The 21,361-nt window shown below is 39.8% G+C and overlaps 1 protein-coding gene across 1 annotated transcript in view; it reads left to right on the top strand.

Moving 5' to 3' along the window:
- Nucleotides 1-267: 267 nt before the first annotated feature.
- The window catches only part of PSD1 (phosphatidylserine decarboxylase 1), a 380,407-nt gene continuing 359,313 nt past the window's right edge, over nt 268-21,361 (top strand). The window contains exon 1 of the mRNA XM_089418442.1: nt 268-530. Coding sequence (XP_089274568.1) covers nt 344-530 — 187 coding nt within the window. The 5' untranslated portion in view covers nt 268-343. The remainder of the gene's footprint in view (nt 531-21,361) is intronic.

The raw sequence follows: 21,361 nt of genomic DNA, 5'->3' as shown, positions 1-21,361 counted from the left end.
AGAGATTTGATCTCTCAATATTTAGTAAATCTAGAATTAAAATAAATCTAAACTGGTATTCATAAAAATTATGATATTATATTATAATATTATAAATAAGAATGCTTACATTTCCATTTTTTCTCGTAAAATATCTAAACTATGGTATTCGGCTAGGCCACTGAGATTTTTTATTTAAATTTTGATTTACAATTACAACATATTTTTGAAAAAGAGGAAAAGATGAAAAATTCAAACGTTTTGAAATCGTAAATATAGGCAACAAGAATAAATTGATCCAAACCTATCTGTATCGTTAGCCATCGAGAAGGTAAGAGGCAGATAAGGAGAAGGCGGCAGTAAGATGTATTTGGGATTGAATGCTAATTTCATGGGATGGGCGACGGCATCTCAGAGGTTTTATCTAAATCAGCCTCAGAGGATTTATCTAAACTATCAACCTCCTCGTCGTTCGTTCATGAACAGTCTCAGAGGAAGACACTTCAAGGCAACAGCTGGAGCTTCGCAAACCGGTGGCGGGAAAGGCGATTGTTAGTTTTTTCTGCATCCTCTCTTGCTTTCAATTTCAAATTCCCTTCTAAATCTTGTCAGCTCTGTTGTTGTTAAGTTCTCTTGTATTCCAAGGGTTTTAGTTTGAGTCACAAGGCATTGGTTTTTTTTAAATGTTTTGAACTTTCTAGTATTCGTCTGAAATTTTTTCATGTTATCAAATGTAATTTAAATAATAAAAAATACTGCGATGCTTTCGAGCGGAGAATAAAACAGTGACCAGTGCATATCTGCGAGCCATTTAAAATTCGGGATACAAGAAAGTTGCAGCTCTAAATTGAATAAAATCAAATGCAGGAACGAGCAACGAGCACTATTGACGTCTTATTTAGGGCTGTAAGTAAGTTAGCGTGAATGTGCTATAGAATCATGTTTCAGAAACCAGAAACTGAGCGCACGATTGCGCGGAAAAGTAAAATGTAGTATAAACTCATTTCAGTGATGTACATTGATTTGAAGGTACATCACTGTATTTATATAATTCAAATTTCTGAGAGGGGGCAGGCTACTCTTCACAGTAGGGTGCTGACCTTCTCAAGGCTACGCTCCGCCTAACCATTAAAGAGCCACAGAAAGGTAGGGTCCGGACCTGCTCAAGGCTACGCTGCAGCTAAATTCTAAAAAGCCACAGAGCTTCTCAGGGTACACAATTAAACGTTAAATTTTAAGAGAATGCGCTGAAGCAGATACAATAAGATTAGCTAATTTTATTAATGTCCAGCAAATGACTGCAAAGTTGGTCAATGGGACCCAAAAGTACAGCTGATGTGAATAAACAGTGGGAGTGTGAAAGCATCTCCTATTGGTACTCTAATGAAAACAGAGAAAGAGCTAACTATGTAGTCTATAACAGAGAAAGAGCTAACTATTTAGTCTATGGAAACACAAAATGTAGCATAGATACAAGAACAAGAAAATTGAAAAGATCAAAACCATAACAGGCGTGAAGCAGAAGTTTCTGTTTTGAATTTGATGGAATGAAACTTATGGATGAGTACTTATTGCATAAATTAGGTTTGTAACTAGTACATCTAAAGAGGATTAGATGCTGAATGCCACTCCATTAAGGACCCCATATAGTATGTGTCGATTTATCTTCAAGAAACACAGTAGAAACCATTTTTCTGATCTGATAATTATTTCTAATGATCTTCAATTAATTCTTCTTATGCCAGTGATATCATTAAACAATTATATACAAAACCTTAACAATAATGCAGCAAAAACAGTAAAGACAAATAAGATCATAAAGAGAAAGCCATGCACAATAGGGACAACAAATTTTCCCTAGGAAACCCAAACTTGGGAGAAAACCCAACAACTCTTCTTTTAGGAGAAATTGTTCTTCGGCAAGGATTATAATAAAATGTATAAAAATCTATGCCAAAAACCAAGTCCAAACTTTAGCCATTTCATCCTTTTTTTCTGGTCCCACAAGTGTCTTCTATATATGAGAGATGATGAGTGAGTGAGACAAATGAAGTGTCACATCATGTGTATATACACAAGTCGAATGGTGCATTTACCCCAAAGGACACACCCTTCCATGGTGGGGCCGAATTGTCCCTTTTGAGCCTACATGAAACTCAAAAATAAAATTTATTTTATTTTATTTTCCATAAATTTTCTAGGCTGACTTAGGAGGCCCCTTGGCATGGGGGAATACCTCCCGATGCTACACAAAAATCAATAGTATGATGTTAGATATAGTGTGGCATTGTCTCGTTATGCCATCTTAAGTGATCAAGGGCTAAGGCAAATGATTTTTATTGCCTTTTCTCTTCAACCCTACGAAGATGACAACATTAGAAGAGATTAGATACAATATCTCAGCAAGGTTCGGTGCCACGCCTAAATTGAAATTGTGCTCTATCTACTTGATAATGTCTCTTATCTCTCTATCTCTCTGAATATTGCATTAACTGTTTATTTTTTGAATAGCTGTCTCTATAAAGTCAACATGTAATGTTCCCGAGAAATTAATTGTCCAAGAGATGAAGTAGCTTATCGATCCTCATAGGCTATAGCTTGGATAAAGGGGAGAAAACCGCAAAATACCCAATGTGTTGGCAAGTTTTGGGGCAACTGGGCAAAGAAACCCAAAGTTGGGTTTGTTATGATTTTTACTCAATCAATTAAGGAGAAAATCTCCTCTAGGAAATCTATAAATACAGGAGGGTTGAATTCATTTGAGGCATCATTGGATTGGATCAACTATCTTTATTTTCTTTGAGGCTTTGAGGGTTTTAAGACCCCTTTACCCTACTAATTTTGGTGGTGAAAGATTCCACCCTAGTTAATAAACTTTTTTTTTCTTCTTTTTTCTATTCTGGAAAAGTACGAGAATTATTTAGCGAAAGGGCATCAAAGTTGGACGAAAGTCAAGCATTTTTGTGGGACGGTTCAGGATCATTTGGTGTTTTTCTCTACAACCAGCATAGTCTTCTAGGTAGAATTATGGCGGACAAACATAGTTAGGAGTCTGAGGCAATACGACCTCCCCGAGGCAAAATTTGGCCTTCTTGAGGCAATTTGGCCTCCCTGAGGCACTTCTTGTCTGATTGTTTAAAAAAAAATAAAAAAATGAAAAAAGAGGGAGCTCTGTGGATTGAATGATTGTGGAATTATTCCCAAGACACCCGATCTGTCTACTTGTGACAAACAAGGAGGAAATTCTTTAGTGGATTAGTCCGCAACAGACTATTGGCAGTAATCACAGGAGGAACGAACCATTTCCAATCAACGGCTACTTTAAGAGTGGATTATCCTGCTATCGAAATTTGTGAGTGGTAACAACGGCTCGTTTCTAGTAGAGTGCATGCCAACATGAGGATTACAGTCATCTGCCGTGGCGACAAATGTAAACCGTAACAACAACGTTTTCAACAGTAACGCACGTTAGTGCAAATATTGCTGTGACTAGCCATGATTGCAAGAAAAACCTAGGTTGGTCTTAGCATTCCGAATAGAGGTTAACAAAGTTGTTGCTCGTGTCTAAATTTGCATGAGGTAAATTATGAGGTAGCGGGGTGCAAGGGGCATGTTTAGTGACACATCGAGCTTGGAGTAACTGAGCATGTAGCAAGAGACGTCAACAAAATCAAATCACATACTTGGAGCAGTTCGTGCAGTCTGAAGCATATCCTGATCTGTGCATTAGTGAGCATTGCAGTTCGGATAATCTCCCTGAATCTGCCCAAAGATCAGACGTGACTCTAGTAAAGTCTGAGTCCCCCGAAGCAAGAGTGAGGAAGATTCTAATTTCAGGTCCATGTTGATTTGGGTTAGCATTGGATGTGCTCTAGCTCGGAGAGGCTAAAGCACATGAGATCTCCAATACCTAGAAAGGGTTTGGGCAGATTCTAAACAGTTTGGGAGATATTAAAATAATTAATATTTTTAATGGAGTCCTTGAGTCTAAACTTAGGGAAAATAAAATATTAATGTGAGTTAATATAAAACCGTGTTAGAATGGTCCAAAAGTCATGGATCAAGCTAGATCTAATCTTAGCCATTGATTAGGGACTTAATCTCGGCCGTTGATTTGTCAACGAGAAAAGTATAAGAGGAGGCTTCAGGGTCACTTGGAGAACACACCAAGAGATCAAGATTTCGACTTTCTGAGGCTGGGTTTGCTGAGAAAGTTGAGAGAGTGATCTGAGTTGCAGTTGAGGGGCAGTGAATACAAAAGTAGAGAGGCAGAGATAGCACCGGGAGGATCAACGCAGTAGCCGGAGAGAGGGATGCAGAACCAACCAAGGGTTTACGTAGAGCCAGCCAGGGCTCACGTAGAGACCAGGAGTTGCGCAGTGCCTTAGAGGGCCAGTGTGAGTGACGCAGAGGGCCAGAGGACTGATACAGTGCCTCCAGAGGCTGACACATGCCAAGCCAGAGTGATGCTGGGCTAACGCTGGGCGCAGTCCCTAGAGGCTGACGCTGGGGTTTCGTGGGGCAGATTGGAGCTGTGGAGCTGTCGGAGTGTTTATCCGGGGTTTCAACCGGAATATCTGCTTTTGAGTAGAGAGCTACTACCGCTGAGATTTTCTCTGTTGGGTGAGTCGGATTTGGCACCCAGACTGTATTCTGAAACTGCTTAATAAATCAAACCCTCAGATAGCTGCACCGGTTTTCTCGCATTGGGTTTTTCCGGGGAAATTAGTCCAAAAACAACGGTGTCACTTGTGTGCTTGTTTCTGTTTCCTTCAGTTGATGATCTGTAATGTGTTGAGCATGCACTTGTATTTATTTCTAGTATTTACATGATAAATAACTTGTTAATTAACAGAACAAGTAGGTAGGAATAAATCATAAAGTACATGAAGGGTTTCTAACAGGTTAAACTTAGAAACTTCAACATGGTATTAGAGCGTGGTTGTAGATCACAGGAGAACTGAGGACATCAGCCGAGCAGAGCAGCAACAACAAAAAACAACTGTCCCGAGTGACAGAAGTTGTTCCTAGTAGAGAAGTAGCAAGGAAGGGGTGACACAGTGCTTGCGTCTCAAGTTCGAGCCGAGAAGAGGCTGCTCAGAGGTTGAGGGAGGCAAAGACAGGCTCACGCAGAGGCTAGGAGGCTGATGCAGTTGACTGAGGAAGCTGATTTGCCGGTGCCGGGATTGCGCAGAGCCTAGGAGCTCTAACCGTCAGTTTGCTGGGGTTTAGGAGGCTGTGGGTAAGTTGCAGAGTGGAGTTGGTGGCGTATTGTAGTCAGAACAATACCTAATAGGGCAAGGCCAAGGAGGAGGGAGTTGCTACCGAGGATTTCCAGGAAGGAAATCAAGGCTCAAAGGGAGTCACAACAAGAACTTCCAGGAGGGAAGTAGAGGAGTAGCGATATGGTAGTGAACGGGGTAAGAGACCAGGACAAACTGGACGGAGCCTCAAACTTCGTAGTCTGGAAGGCCAGAATCTTATCCGTTCTAGACAGGAATCGTGTCAAGCACTTCGCCTTGAGGATGATAGCAATCCCAGTTGACCCAGCGGATAACGACAAGGATGAGGAGGCAATGGCGAGGGCCAAAAGCATCATTCTTGACGGGGTCAAGGACCATGTAGTACCACATATTGCCAAAAAGGACACGACAAATGAGATGTGGGAGGCCCTAAAGAAATTGTACCAACATACTTATGTGCAGAGAAGGATGTTACTAGAAAATTAGTTGCGGTCATACCAGATGTAAAAGGGAGAATAGATTGACCCCTTCCTTGGTCGATTGAAGGAGATTCGGGATTAGCTGACCTCCATAGGGGCCACGCCAGATCAAGAATTGATGGTGAGAACAACCCTGAACGCAGTCTCAGAAGATTGGGAGGTGTTTGTCTAGAGCATACTGGGCAGGGTGCCCCTTCTAGATTGGGAGGAAATGTGGGCTACTCTTTGCCAAGAAGAGATCAGAAGGCTGAGCAAGGCAGGAAGCAACGACAAGGGGATCATAATCAAGGAGGAGGAGGTGGATGCTGCCCTAGCATCTGAGGGAAAGAAGGAGAAACGGAAGAAGAAGGACCTCTCCAAGGTCAAATGCTTCCACTGTGGGGAGTTGGGTCATTATGCGACACATTGGCCAAAGAAGAAGAGCAAGGGAGAGGCCTTCTAGACCAAGGCTACGCTAGCAAGGGCAGAGAAGGAAGTGGAAACAGACGATGACTGTGCCATGAGTGCACGCACACCACTTGAGCGAAAGTGGGGAGACATCGAGATGTAGTCAAACAGACTACAGGGGATGAGGGGCATGATCCTTGAGGTACCTAGCCTCTTGGATTAGACCTTGCTATGGGAACCTTGAAGAGGAGTAGTAGTACTGGCGGATGTCAGTAGAGACGGATGCGGATGGAGCGATAGAGGGACCTACAGTGCAGGATTCCTAGGACAACGTGAGGCAGCAGTGCGAGAAGCACGGGAGTGTTGCACTAGTGCAAGATGGCACAAGTAGTTGTGCAACGGTGCGAGATGCAGGGAGTTGTTGCAGTAGCGCAGAGGTCAGAGAGGGAGCACTTGTCAGTGACAGGGGGAGCTTCAGCATCAGGAGTGTCTCTAGCCTAACGGTGATGTCAGAGTTGGGAGATCAGTTACTTACTTCTTAGTAACTGGGTTGCAGTGTACCAGTTAGCAGTGACAGTGCTATGGGTAGCAAGATGCAACAGGATGAGAGGGAGTTGTAGTACAGATGCAACAGTGGCAGTGGCAGGGCCATGGGTAACAGTACAAGATGCAATAGTGTAGATGATGGGCAACAGGCCTAGCATCAACACAGGGACCGATGCCGGATGATCAGGGTGATACTCAGTGAGGAGTATTGCTAAAGCACAGTCCTCGCTAAGAGGGAGTGTTGATTTGGGGTAGCATCAGATGTGCTCTAGCTACGAAAATTGGTGGAGAGGCTAAAGCACATGAGATCTCCAATACCCAGAAAGGGTTTGGGCAGATTCTAAACAGTTTGGGAGATATTAAAATAATTAATATTTTTAATGGAGTCCCTAAGTCTAAACTTAGGGAAAATAAAATATTAATGTGAATTAATATAAAACTGTGTTAGAATGGTCCAAAAGTCATGGATCAAGGCAGATCTCATCTTAGCTGTTGATTAGGGACTTAATCTTGGCTGTTGATTTGTCAAAGAGAAAAGTATAAGAGGAGGCTTCAGGGTCACTTGGAGAACACACCAAGAGATCAAGATTTCGACTTTCTGAGGCTGGGTTTGCTGAGAAAGTTGAGAGAGTGATCTGAGTTACAACTGAGGGGCAGTGAATACAAAAGTAGAGAGGCAGAGATAGCACGGGAGGATCAACGCAGTAGTTGGAGAGAGGGATGCAGAACCAGCCAAGGGTTTATGTAGAGCCAGCCAGGGCTCACGTAGAGGCAACCAGGAGCTGCACAGTGCCTTAGAGGGCCAGCGTGAGTGACGTAGAGGGCCAGAGGACTGACGCAATGCCTCCAGAGGCTGACGCAGGCCATGCCAGAGTGACGCTGGGCTAACAGTGGGCCAGAGATAGCTGACGCAGTCCCTAGAGGCTGACACCGGGGTTTTGTGGGGCAGATTGGATCTGTGGAGCTGCCAGAGTGTTTATCCGAGGTTTCAATCGGAATATCTGCTTTTGAGTAGAGAGGTACTACCGCTGAGATTTTCTCTGTTGGGTAAGCCGGATTTGGCACCCAGACTGTATTCTGAAACTGCTTAATAAATCAAACCCTCAGATAGCTGCACTTGTTTTCTCGCATTGGGTTTTTTTGGGGATATTAGTCCAAAAACAACGGTGTCACTTCTGTGCTTGTTTCTGTTTCCTTCAGTTGATGATCTGTAATGTGTTGAGCATGCACTTGTATTTATTTCTAGTATTTACATGATAAATAACTTGTTAATTAACAAAACACGTAGGTAGGAATAAATCATAAAGTACATGAAGGGTTTCTAACGGGTTAAACTTAGAAACTTCAATAGTCCACAGGGCCAAAGCCTTAAAGAGTAAGCGAGGATCTTGTACAAGTTCCAAAGTTTAGACTGTAGCAGATTCAATACAAGAGTCGAGCATAGGTCAATTCGGGTATTTAAGTAGATCGGGTTGAAATAATTATTATTTTGCAGAGAGATTGGGATTTCTGAATTAGGGTACTTTGAATTTAGGAACATTGTTTGGTTTGGTTCATATTTGGATTATGTTGGTTGTTGAACTGTTGAATCAAATTGTTAGCAATTAATTCATTTTCTGAAGCCAATACTGTTATTGGGGTTATGCTCTTGTATTTTAAAGTTTATTGTTTGTATACAAAAGAGAAGTTGTATTGAAACCCTAGCTATTGAAGGGAATTCTCGAACAAAATCTCAATATAATATTATAGTGGGCAAATCTAGGGCAAAAAAATTTCCTTACAACATTACACAACATTCCCATAAGAAGTTGGATTAGTTATCTACTTCAAGTAGATGTTTGCAACCTTCTTAGTCAATTCTTTGTAACAATGTAGCAATTTGCAACATAGCTTGGTGAGGCTAGAGAGCGAGAGTATGATTTGGGTCGGTTGGCCAAAAGCTCGACAAAACAAGCACAAAAAAAGTGTTTGAAAAACAGGGTATATCCACACAAGTTGAACACCTAAAGGAAACTGTTGACTTGCATAGATAAATGATCAATACACTAGCAACAAGTCACACACACAGATCAAAGATCGTTACACTAGATTTTATTTGGTTAAAACCCTCAAAGAGGGAATTGATCCATGGCCACAGTCAACACAACCACTTGAGGCAACGTATTAATGCAAAAAGAAAATAGATTACATGAATCAACAATTGATCATCAACAAATGGCCCTCCATGCACTCTAAATAGAGAAAATGGATCAATCATGTGTTAAGCCATGGCTCGAGTGTTGTTATTATTGAGGAGAAGATAATTGTCAGATCATAATTTATGTCTATAAAATAATCGTGATTGTCAGATTCAAAAAAAGCACAAGATGAATTCTCGGTACCACTTTTTGTTCAAGGTTTCTTTGGGGGAGCCATTGCTCACCCAATCACTAGAAATTAATTGCTCTATATAAGTAGAGCATAAGTTAGATGTTACCCTCGAAGGTTAGCTTGAGTGATGTTGGAGCTAGAGATGGGTCCTCTCATTGTTGGCAGGTCACATGTTCAATTTGAAATTGAACTCTCAATTCCCTTGGGGTCAGTGTCGACAACTTACTCTTTTACCATTTGTGCTGTTGCCCACTATTTCTCACATAGGTGTCAAATGCCAAGCCATAGTGTGCGGGATGCACCTCCTTGCACCACTTAGGCTTTGAGCAAATTCTTAGGCTTGGGGGATACCCTCAATATTTCCTTTTGCAAGAGTCTTTATCTGCCACCTAAGGACAACCTATTTAAACAAATGGAGCTCATATTAGATTTATAATAGAGAAAAATGGGGCATGGAGTCACTTTCCACTATTGATTTAAAATAGAAAAAGAACGTTGAATTCTATTTTGGAGGTGATTCAAAAAAGGCCACTCATACGTAAGGGAGTTTAATAGGATTCAACCATAGGAATGATATTTTGAACCATGGATGCCATGATCTGATTTGGCTTGGCAAATTGCTTTGAAAAATGAACAAATATGAGCAAAGGAGGAGGCCGAACTACTTTCCTAGCACATATTTATTAGACAAAAATCCAAATGCGTAAGAAAAGCATAGATTCATTAGTTTATTCAACAAAATGTGAGAGGAAAATGAAAAGGAAAAATCTAGTGTAACTTGCTTGAATTTATTAGTTACCAATGGCAACAACGTTGGTCTTGATTTCACAATAAATCCAATAGTTTCCTTGGGACTATAGAGTCTAAGATCTAAAACAACTCCTCTATTTAGACAAAGGCATTAGGGGTTTGGGATTATAAAATCACTACCTTGGGCTTTATTACTTCCCTCTATAGAGCCGCTCACTCAGATAATGCTTAAAATGAGAATGAAAATGAAATATATGAGAAGTGGAAGGAGGAGAATGCTATTTGTTGCTACAAGACTGTGATGCACTAGGAAAATCTTTAGTTTTTGATAGTCTTTGATAGGTTAGTTTTTGATAGCCTTTCCTAACAAGAAGAACAACGACACAATATATACGCTGCAAGCTAGGGCCAAAACCTCTCCTCTTGAGAGGAAACCCCTTAAATCTCTTCTCTTCCTTATAGATTCTTCAATTGGTGAATTCTATGACCTTAAGACTGAAACCAATACCCTTTAAGACCAAGACCAACCTATTTGGATGATGTGCCAACTTCGATCTAGCCAAACCAGTGAAATCTCTTCCAATAACACCTTTTTGACTTCCCGCTGCAAGATTTTCGGCCTCCTACTGCATATATGAAATTTCGGCCCCCCAACAACTGTTGCTATCACATGTGGGAACTTCGATCTTCTTTTAGAGCCCTCCTTTGACCTTCACTTGCCTTTTCCTGACTTCAGGATCTTGAGAGAGACCCTTGGTGACCTTCGCTTGACCTCTTTGCCTCCTTTTCTCCAAGATCGAACTTGAAGATGGATGCCCTAGGTCTACTGCAGAAACCCTAGTCCTCTTTAGCACATGAGAGAGAAAAATAACCCAAACATAAATCTCCTTCGTCCTTCTTCTTCTTCGTTGCCTCTTCCTTCCTCTTCCTTCGCTAGAATGAGTGGTGAGTGAGTGTGCTTCAAGGAGGATGAGTCCTCTTCTATATATAGGCTTCTTCAAGGGTGGACGTGGCTCTTCCTTTAGGCCAACTTGCCAGTTGCCAGGCCGACTTGGTCTTGGAGGGTATTTTGACACTTTTAAAGACAAAAATAATTTTCTTTACAAGTTACAATGTGCCCAGTGGGGTCTTCAACTTATGACAATGACTCTTTTGACTTCTTGACCTAGGACAAACCCTAGAAGCACTCAATGGGTGCGTGACCTATAAAAAGACCTTGAGCATGAAACCCATGCTCCAAAAATAATAATAAATTTTCTTTCATTTTATAATTTACAAGAATCAAAAATACATTTCATACTTATGAAGATCGAACCTAGTTACACATTTTTCAACACTCCCTCTTAACTAGGGAGGTATTCATAAGAGGTACATGGACATTCTCAATCTGAAGAGATCTCATAAGAAGAGTTGGATTGGTAACCCATTTGTCTAGCATCATATCAACCAACATTGTCACATAGCAAGGCCTTGACTAACAACTCTATCTCTCCACAAGATCAGAGCACAATGCTGGCGAGACCAATGATTTATAGACACCATCATCATTGTCTCTCAAGGTACATACTCCACTCGAGTGTTCACCGAGTATGACATTCTTTGGACTATTCTTGTCTTGGATAGCTAGTCCTCAAAGAATATCGGTCCACGACTACTCTTATCTTTGATGCCTAACCTCATTCTCAAAGAGTATTAGATGCCAGATGGTTACCCAATCCTCCATTCTATCTTCCCAAGTGAAGACAAGAATGACTTGTCAATCTCTCCCTCTCAACTATGGAGGATATATCAACCAAGCCAAGCTTGTCTCTTAAGTACACAAGCTTCTTGTTAGGAAGAGATTTCGTCAATATGTCAGCTACCTACTCATCAGTGGAGATATATTGTAGCTGCAACACACCATTTTGTACTAGGTCCCGAATATAGTGACATTTGTTGTTTATATGCTTTGTCTTTCCATGAAATACCGGGTCCTTAGACAAACATATACAACTGGTGTTGTCACAATGTATCACTGTAGGGTTCATCGGTCCTTCGAATAGGTCAGATAACAACTTCCTTAACCAGACCACTTCTTTGCTTACTTCACATGCCGCAACATACTCAACCTCAACACTACTCAAAGCAACTGTGTCTTGCTTTTTGCTTATCCATGAGATCGTAGAGGATCCGAAACTGAAACATCCTCTTATAGTGCTTCTTCGATCTTGTTCGCTGCCTCCCTAGTTGGAATCTGTATATCCAATCAGGTGGACATCATTCCTCCTATCACATTTCAGGTAGTAGTGGATAGTTCCTCACAGATATCTCAGCATATGTTTTACTACTATCCAATGATCATGCTTCGGCTACAATGGGAATTGACTAAGAATGTTTACTGCAAAACATATGTCTGGTTGAGTGTTCACCAAGTACATCAGTGAGCCAACCAGTTGTCTATACTTGGAAGGATCCACAGGGCTCTATTCGGAACTCCTTAGTCTCTTCAAGTTTGTGATCATCGGAGTGGTCATAGGTTTGTGAAAATTCTATCACTGCAGCCACTGGTTTATTTTTCCTACTTATTCCACAATAAGTTATTTATGAAATTACTTCAATAAACATTAAAATAAATATTGTTGCAGATATCACACCGTAATGCAGAAACAGACATATGCACAAGTATTAACACATTGACAGATATTTTGGACAACAGTGCCCCGAAAAAACCCAATGTGGGAAAACCGATGCAGCGAGGGAGGATTTTATTATTCAACAATTCTTCAGTACAACAGGGTGCCAAATTGGCTTACCCACAGAGAGAAATAATTCTCCAGCACTTCTCCCAATCCCAGTGTCAGCTCGGCTGACCTCTGCGTGGCTCTCAAACCCTCTGTGTCAGCACCTGCTTGATTGCGTCAGCCTTGGGCCTCTCTGTGTCACCCACGCAGGCCCAGCTAGTGACTGCGCAATCTTCTGCTGCCTCTGCGTCTGCCTCTCCTACCTTAGCACTGATCTCCAGTGGCTGATCCCGCCTTTTTGCTCCGTACTTGTTGCCTCCTGACCGCTCACCAAACCACTGGTTCAATTTCTCAGCTAACCCCGCTCCAGAAATTGAATTGACTGGTCTCCCTCAGTATATTCTCCAAGTGACACTCAAGCCTCCTCTTATACTTTTCTCCTTGACAAATCAACAGCCGAGATTAAGCCCCTAATCAACGACTAATATTAGATCTGGCTTGATCCATGACTTTTGGACCCTTCTAACACAATTTTATATTAATTCACATTAATATTTTATTTTCCCTAAGTTTATACTTAGGGACTCCATTAAAAATATTAATTATTTTAATATCTCCCAAACTGTTTAGAATCTGCCCAAACCCTTTCTGGGTATTGGAGATCTCATGTGCCTTAGCCTCTCCACCAATTTTCGTGGCTAGAGCACATCCGATGCTACCCAAATCAACAAGGTTTGCAATCCATCATGTCAAACCTCTTCAACATCTTGATCACGTACTTTCCTTGACCCAAATAAACTTCATCAGGTCCTTTCTAGACTTCTAGGCCCAAATAGTAATGCATCGGCCCTAGATCCTTCATGTCAAATTTTGCTGCTAGTTGCTTCTTACATTCTTCAATTCAACCTTCTACGCTTGTCAAGAGAAGATTATCTACATACAAAAGAATGATTACAGATTCTCCATATACAACCTTGATATAAAGGTTCAGATCAACAAAACTTTTTGTGAAGCCTATTCTTTGTAGGTATGCATCCATTCTAGCATACCATGCCCTTGGTGCTTGCTTGAGGCCATATAATGCTTTCTTCAATCTGTAAACATATGCCTTTCGCCTTTAACTTCAAATCCCAAGGGTTGCTCTATATAGACTTCCTCATCAATTGTGCCATTCAGAAACACAGTCTTGACATCCATTTGATGGATGTTCCATCCCATTGATGTTGCTAGATAGACCAATGAACGAATCATTGTATACCTTGCTCTCAGAGCAAATGTCTCTTCATAGTCGATGCCTTTTTGTTGAGAGAACCCCCTAGCCACAAATCTTGCCTTATAGTTATCTATACTTTCGTATGCCGCATGTTTGATCTTGTAGATCCACTTGAAAGTCACCACAGATTTGTGTTTGTGCCTAGGTACAATTTATCAAACTCCATTCTTCATTATAGATTGATACTCTTTATTCATGGCATCCTTCCATTCCTGATGGTTGACAACTTCTTTAAAAGTGGATGGTTCTGCTTCTATTAGTTTTGTCATGTATGTAACATACACAAAATTTCTCTTGGGTTTCTTGCTTTCTCTAAATGAGCCTTTTGCTACCCCATGACCTTCTGCATCAAGTAATGTAGACTTCAACCAATTTGGTCGCTTTCTTGATTCGGGGAGGAGCACATGTTGAATGGGTTCATTAGGACCCTCATCTTCATGATGAGATTCTTCTTCTTTCCTGTTAACTTCTTCTTCAAATACTGGAGGTTCTTCATCATCAGAGTTTGTGGGAAGTTCCTTAAATTTCTTGAATGTGACACTTTCGTCAAATATGACATCTCGACTTACTTCTATATGGTGTCCTTCCTTTATGTAGATTCTATAAGCCTTAGAGGAGTTGTTGTAGCCAACAAATATTCCTCTCATGCCTAACGGATCCAACTTCTTCCTTTTGTCCTTTGGTATATGAATATATACGAGACACCCAAAGATTCAGAGATGATCTATAGTAGGTTTCTTCCCAGTGAATACTTCTTCAGGAGTCCTGTTGTCCAGCGACCTATGGGGACTTCGATTTTGAATATATACTGCAGCCTTCGTGGCTTTGCCCCACATAAATTTTGGTAGATCTTGATCATGTAACATCGCTTTTATACTTTCTTCAATGGATTGGTTCTTTTGTTCTACAACTCCATTTTGTTCGAGATTATATGGGACTATCAACTCCCTCTTAATTCCTGATTCCTTATAGAATGCTATAATCTCCTTGGATGTATATTCTCCTCCATTATCAGATCTTAGTATCTTGATTCTTCTTTCTGTAAGGTTCACCACTTCAACTTTGAATTCTTGAAATTTTGTAAATACTTCATCCTTGGGAGACACAAATGAGTGGCCTAGCCACTTGGTTGATTTTGAGCAAGATTATTAATTAGATTGGATTTTCGTGTATGAGACCAATACCTTGATGGAGTCACAATTCTTGCTTATGATAAATTAAAACAAAGTGACCAGATGGACACCCGTTGCTTGAATGATTAACTAACCTATATGATATGCAAGTCTTAGGACCTATGTGAGGTGTAGTGATCTTGGTTGATTTTAATTATATGCCTAGTCTAAGTATGGCCTTCCCTTAACTATTTTGAAGCTGGGCTTCAAGGTAGGTTGTGGGAAGGAGGTCAATGGGAAGCAGGCAAGGGCCTGATTAACGATACCTTCTATTGTGCTTCTATCACCCAATGCCTCCGGTGTTGCAGACACTGTGGCTTTGACGACTGCAAAGTCACCGTGTTAACCACCGAAGAGTTGCCAAGCCCTTCAAGCTAGGTGAGAAGGGTGCCCTAGATCTCTATCAACCTAGCTTATGCTAGGAGGTAAGTTTTAATGCAAGCTAGATCCTAGAATGCTTATGCAAGATGATGAGTGTAATTATCTTGAATTAAGATTGTTTGTGTTACTTAAAGTACTTAATGTGAATAATCTTAAAAGCCAAAGTACTTTTAACAATATTGAGATAACAATCTTAACAAGATAAGTGCCAAAAGAAACAAGTGCAAACTTCAAAGATATTTCTCAAGATGTTAGATTACTTAACACTTAACCACAAAAATATAAGATGCCAATATTCAACAATATTCAATACTTAAGATGAGCCAAATATTGCTATTGACATAACGAATGGAAACTTAGATGCCCAAAACAAGATTAGGAATGATCTTATCACAAAACGACAATTACTAAGAGGAATTCAATCACATCAACAAAATACCAATATGACCAGGAGACTTATCACCAAGACAATTTATGATTCATGCGCTTTTAGGTGAGTGAACTTATTAAATGTGAAGTGCAAATTCTTTTAACATAAACTCACAAGGACAACACAATATTAGCCACTTTCACAATATTAATGCTAGGAACAAGTAACAAAAAATGAAGATGCTTAGGCACTTTATGTTCCAATGATCTTTCTATGAGTAACAAGTGACTATTATGGCAACAGTTAAACAAGTTATAACAATAGTAGACAAATATCAATTTAACAATGCTTATGTTTGCCCAATGTCACAAAAATTAACCCAACCACCAAATAACTTGACAAACTTGAAAAATCAAATGTGCTAGCCCCTTTAAGATGTATTTTCAGAGATATTCCATATTTGATCTATTTATTACAACAGTGAATAACTAACAGATCAATAAGCTAATGAAGCTACAATCAATGCTTAGAACAACCCAAAAATAGAAAAATTTCATTGTAACTGAAAATTTTGAGTTATTGACCTTTTTTAAGTGTATGTTTTAGAAATTTTAGATATGAAATTCTCAGTTATGCAGTAAATTCCAGCAAGCATAAAAATAGATCTAGGCTATATCTAGGGTGCCCAAGTGGCCAAAATTCATGAAAATGAAAATTTTGCAATTTTAAACAATTTTGACCATGTAGCATGTGATTTTAGGGCTTAATTGTTGTTGATTTAACTGTTGTAATAAAACCAAGATAAAACTAGGGTTTAGAGGTCAAACCCTAGGCCTCAAGCCTTGTAGAAGCACGCTTGCCCACGTGGCCCAAAAAATTTTGGATGAAGATGCCACTTGAAAATCATAATTTTGGAGACCCTAAATGTGCAAAACCACCAAAGAATTAGTCTTAAAAACTTCAGATGAGGATCTAGGGCACGTTAGGGCCAAGGAGGGCCAACACCAAGCCCAATAAGGCTAGCGTTGGGTTGAAAACTGCCAAGGAGGGTCAACGCTGGAAGGGAGAGGCCTTAAAGGGCCTAACGACTAAGGGAGAGGCCCTAAAAGGGTTGTCATGGGCCCACAAGGGCCACAACCTAGGGTGAGATGGAGGCTGAGGGCCTGGGGAGGGCCCTAGGGCCTAGAAGCCTAGAAGGGCTGTAGCTAAGGGAAAAGAGGGGAGAAAGAGAAGAGGAGGGGCCGAGGAAGGAAGGAGGGCCAAGGGGAGGAGAGGCTTGCGACAGGCCTAGGAGGTGAGGACGTAGCCCTTAGGGTTCACGACTAGCCTTAGAGAGGCTAGAAACCCTAACACAGAGGGCCAAGGGATGGACACTGAGGGTTTGGAGGGGAAACAGGGGCTAGAAGCCCTGAAAACCTTGAAACCCTTGCTCAATTTTTTTTTATGCTTAAGTTCTTCAATTGTCTGAAATTTTTTCCATGGGTAGCCTTGCGAATTTTCCAAGAGACTAGATCTTACCTTTAAGGGCCTAGATCTAACTCTTCTTCCACTTGATTTCTTGATCCAACTTGCAAAAATGAAAAATACAACACTCAAAACCCCAAATATATACAAAAATACTTATAACCCCAAAACCCAAGTTAGAAAAAATAATTTACAAATTATATTTACAAAATTATTCACAAGATCTAAAAACATATAAGGGTTTTGAAAAATTTTAAATTTTGAAAAAAATATTTTTATGGAGTTTTTTCCTTTGAGGAATGGCTAAAAATACTTTAGAAACCCCAACGTATACTATAGCCTTAGCGAAGATTTAATCCACCATATAAATATTTGGAATCCAAGCAAAAATGATTCCTACCCAAGTTTGTGAACTTGGAGGCCAAGCACTATGTATTTATCTCAAAAAATAATCTGTTAAATCACATGGGGAATCAAACCAACTAAGATTAGCCCAAAACTATCAATAGTATGATTTGATCTGCATCTAATGAAAAAAACAGATCTTACCAATATTCAACACAACATAGAGATGCCCATAGTCAGCACATACCACAAATCAATAAGCAAGAACGCCTTGAATTACACCCCAAAGTCTTTACTAGGATAGAAAAAATAGTTCCCAACGGGAAAATAGTTACAAAGATGCTTTCGCAAATAGTTTTCTAGCTAGAAATCAAAATGCTAGAGACTCAAATGGCTCTTTAATTTATAGATTTATCCTGCAGGTGGAAAAATAACGGCTAGTTTCTTTGATCTTTGTCAAAATAATTTTGGCCGTTGATAAACACTTCAAGATCTTTTAATCTTTGACCTTGATTTATTTTTATTTTTGAGGAATTTTCGAATTTATCAATTAATTCCATTTTTATTAGCTCAAAATTAATTATTTTGAGCTAATTTCCTAAAAAAATTGACTTTGACTTAACCACCAAGATCCAAGGGTCCAATTTTTTTTGAAATATACAATATTCCCTTGTTGGAGGACCTTTAAAAATTGATTCCTCTAGGACCCATAATTTTTCCACTTGGAGAATTATTTTTCCTAAAACAATTATATAATGACTCTATTAATTAATTTTCTGGATTATGATTTAATTTTATTTTGCTAGAAAGATTAATTAATTTACACGAGGGGATTTAATTATTTTTCCTCCCTCTAATACATAATAGTTTACATTTACAACCCTCAAAGGGGGAATACACATTTGGCTTAGACTGTCAAGACATATAACCCATGTACGACACAATATGTTCTAGTAGACCAAGTGATTTGTAATAAAATAATTAAGCTAATTAGCTTAAATTATTCCCAAATCACTTTTACATCAAACTCGACTAAAAACACTATGACTCACCTAAGATTCCGACAATAAATTTCACCTTAGCTTTGGGGTTTAAGCTGGAGGGAAAAACTCTTCTGATTGGCTGTGTCTAGAAACACAAGTAATTGGCGAGGTTAAAAAACCTCCTAGGATGAAATTCGTCATCAAAATTATAGGTTTACTTAGGTTGTTACATATATTCAAGGTCTTACTAGGATCATTTACATTACATAACTTGCAGAATGGGTTTACAATGACATGTAGACTGCTGATAGATGACCCGATCATGTTGAAAAAATTGGGCACTTTCGCTTCCTTGGCACTTTGACAAAATGTGTGGAACAGGGCTGATATAAACTTTTAAAATCAACCACAAAAATCAATGAACATATAGGATAATCTGCCCATATGTCACTGGCAAATACTCCTCTCTGTTTGGGTTGGTGCTTGCCAACCTCAGGGGTGTCCCTAATGTTTGTACCTACTATTCTAATCCGTAAATCTGCAATAAAAGACTAAAAAAACACCAAGATAATGGCTGTTTGTCCAGCAAGTTAGTGGCCAAACACATATGTGAAACTTTGTAATTCAATATGTGGAATGGTCCTTCGTAAATCAACCTTTTATATGGATAAATAATGCAAGAAGAAAGTGTATCTAAGTGGCAAATTGCCCAAATAAATGGCTGGAAACTCTTTATTTCGCAAGAGCCAAATGGTTGGGTGCACCAAGATGATGTTTACAGAACTTGAGACAATGATTCCCAGACACAAAGTACCAAGAGCTAGACGAGAGAGAGAATAATAATTGAGGGAGGAAAGTATGGATTTTTGTTCTTGCTCAAGACTGTTTTAGTTGGAAGGTTGGAGTTAAGTGGCCCTTCCTTTAGTTGAATTGAGGTAGATTTGAGTTAGCATGAGATAAAAATAGCTCTAGAACTGATGTAGCAAATCTAGCTTGGCAAAACTTTCTCATGATAAAAACACTTCTAGTTAATTTTAGCAATTTGAGTTGGCTATTTTTCCTCAAGTAAGTTGACTTGCCACAATTTTCTCCTTAACTCCTTTTTTAATAATTCAACTTGGATTTTGTTTAGGGGGTGAATTTATTTACTTTTTTGTGGAGGAAAAAGGGGAGCGACTTTAGGAGAAATAGTAGGAAAAAGGGTGAGGGAAAACGGGAGAAGATTTAGGGGGATGAGTGAGAGGAAACTAAGAGACAAAATAGGATAGAAAATAGGGAATAAGTAGGAGGGAGAATAAGAGAGAATTTAGAAAAGGAGAACACACAAGAAGAGAGAAAAATAGAAGAGCGAAGTATAAACTTGCTCGATTACCACATCAACTCATCCTTTGCCATGTCACTGATGACTCATCCAAAACCTCTCCATCTGCGTGTTAGTTTTTGGTAGCATCGGAAGTGCCCTAGCTTTGAAAATTGGTGGAGAGGCTAAGGCACATGAGTTCTAAAGAACCCACAAACCGTTTGGTGAAACTCCACCCGGATTGTATTTTATTAAAACAATTAATATTTTTAATGGGGTTCCTAAGTCTAAACTTAGGGAAATTAAAATATTAATGGGTATTAATCAAAATATGGGTGAGAATGATCTAGAAGGCAGATCAAGTCATGTTTTAATCTTAGCTGTTGATTAGAGACTTAATCTCGACTGTTGAAGACTCAACAGGAAAAGTATAAAATGGAGGCTTGGGGTTCATTTGGAAACACACACAGAGATTGAGGAAATCGATTTTCTGACGTGAGAAGTTCTCAGGAGGGAAATCTATTGGGGAGATCTTGCAGCAGAGGGGCAGTGAGAATCCGGGAGGACTTTTCGGAGAATAATGACAGAGAGGTGGAGAGAGCTTGCAGAGAGATAGCGCAGAAGCCGGGAGAGCTGACGTAGAAACGCTGTCTGTCACGCAGAATCCAGAACTGCTGAAACAACCGACACTGCTGAAACTGCCGAGAGAGCTGACACAGAGGCAATCCAATAGCCGAGAGAGCTTACGCAGAAAAGATGTCTGTCACGCAGAATCCGAAACTACCGGAACAACCGAAACTTCCAGGAACTGCCGGGAACTGCTGGAACAACTGAGAGAGTTGACGCAGAGGGCAGAGAAGGTGACGCAGGGCTGATGCAGAGCCAGCGTAGAAATAGCCGGGGCTCAGTCAGTTTTGTGCCGGATCGACGGGAATTCTGTCGAGTGAAGTGACGTAAAACTCACTCAGATTTTCCGCCAGTATTTTCTTTGTAAAGGATTGCTAGATGAGCATCCTAGATTTGTATTCAGATATTTCTCTTGCATAATAATAAACCCTTAGAGCTGCTGCATCGGTTTTCCCGCATTGGGTTTTTCCAGGGATTGTGTCAAAAAATAAGTGTCTTATGTATCTTGTTCTTTGCTTTGTTTTCTGTTTCATGAGATCAAATATTTAATTAGTGTAGGCTGCAGAAGTAATTTGCTTCAGTATTCAGAAGAATAACTTGATGAATGTAATTTAAGAATAAAGTAGGTGAAGTAGATTCAAATTTATTGCAGTAGGGGTTCCTTCAATGTAGGAATTTTCACACTGTGCACTCTCAATTGCTACTACATGTCCAGCCATTAGAATGCTATCTCATACTGCTAAAAATAAACATGCCAAAAATAGGAACCCCTCTAAAAAATAGGAAAAGGTATCAAATGGTTGGAATAGATAGGGGGACCTTGCCATATATAACACACCTAAAAGTAGGCACTAGTAAAAATAAAACTATGTTTGCATGTCCACAATATTATACTCACTAGTCTCGAAATCTGATGGCGAACTTCGATATGGTGTTAACACTGCCATGCCAAGATTGCTAAAAATAGAAAGT

Source organism: Pinus tabuliformis, chromosome 6 (assembly GCF_031772625.1).
Source record: "Pinus tabuliformis cultivar Carrire ecotype Pingquan chromosome 6, CPIR1, whole genome shotgun sequence".
NCBI lineage: Eukaryota > Viridiplantae > Streptophyta > Pinopsida > Pinales > Pinaceae > Pinus > Pinus tabuliformis.
The sequence above is the reverse complement of the archived record's forward strand: the minus strand, read 5'-3'. Positions and strand labels throughout refer to the sequence as shown.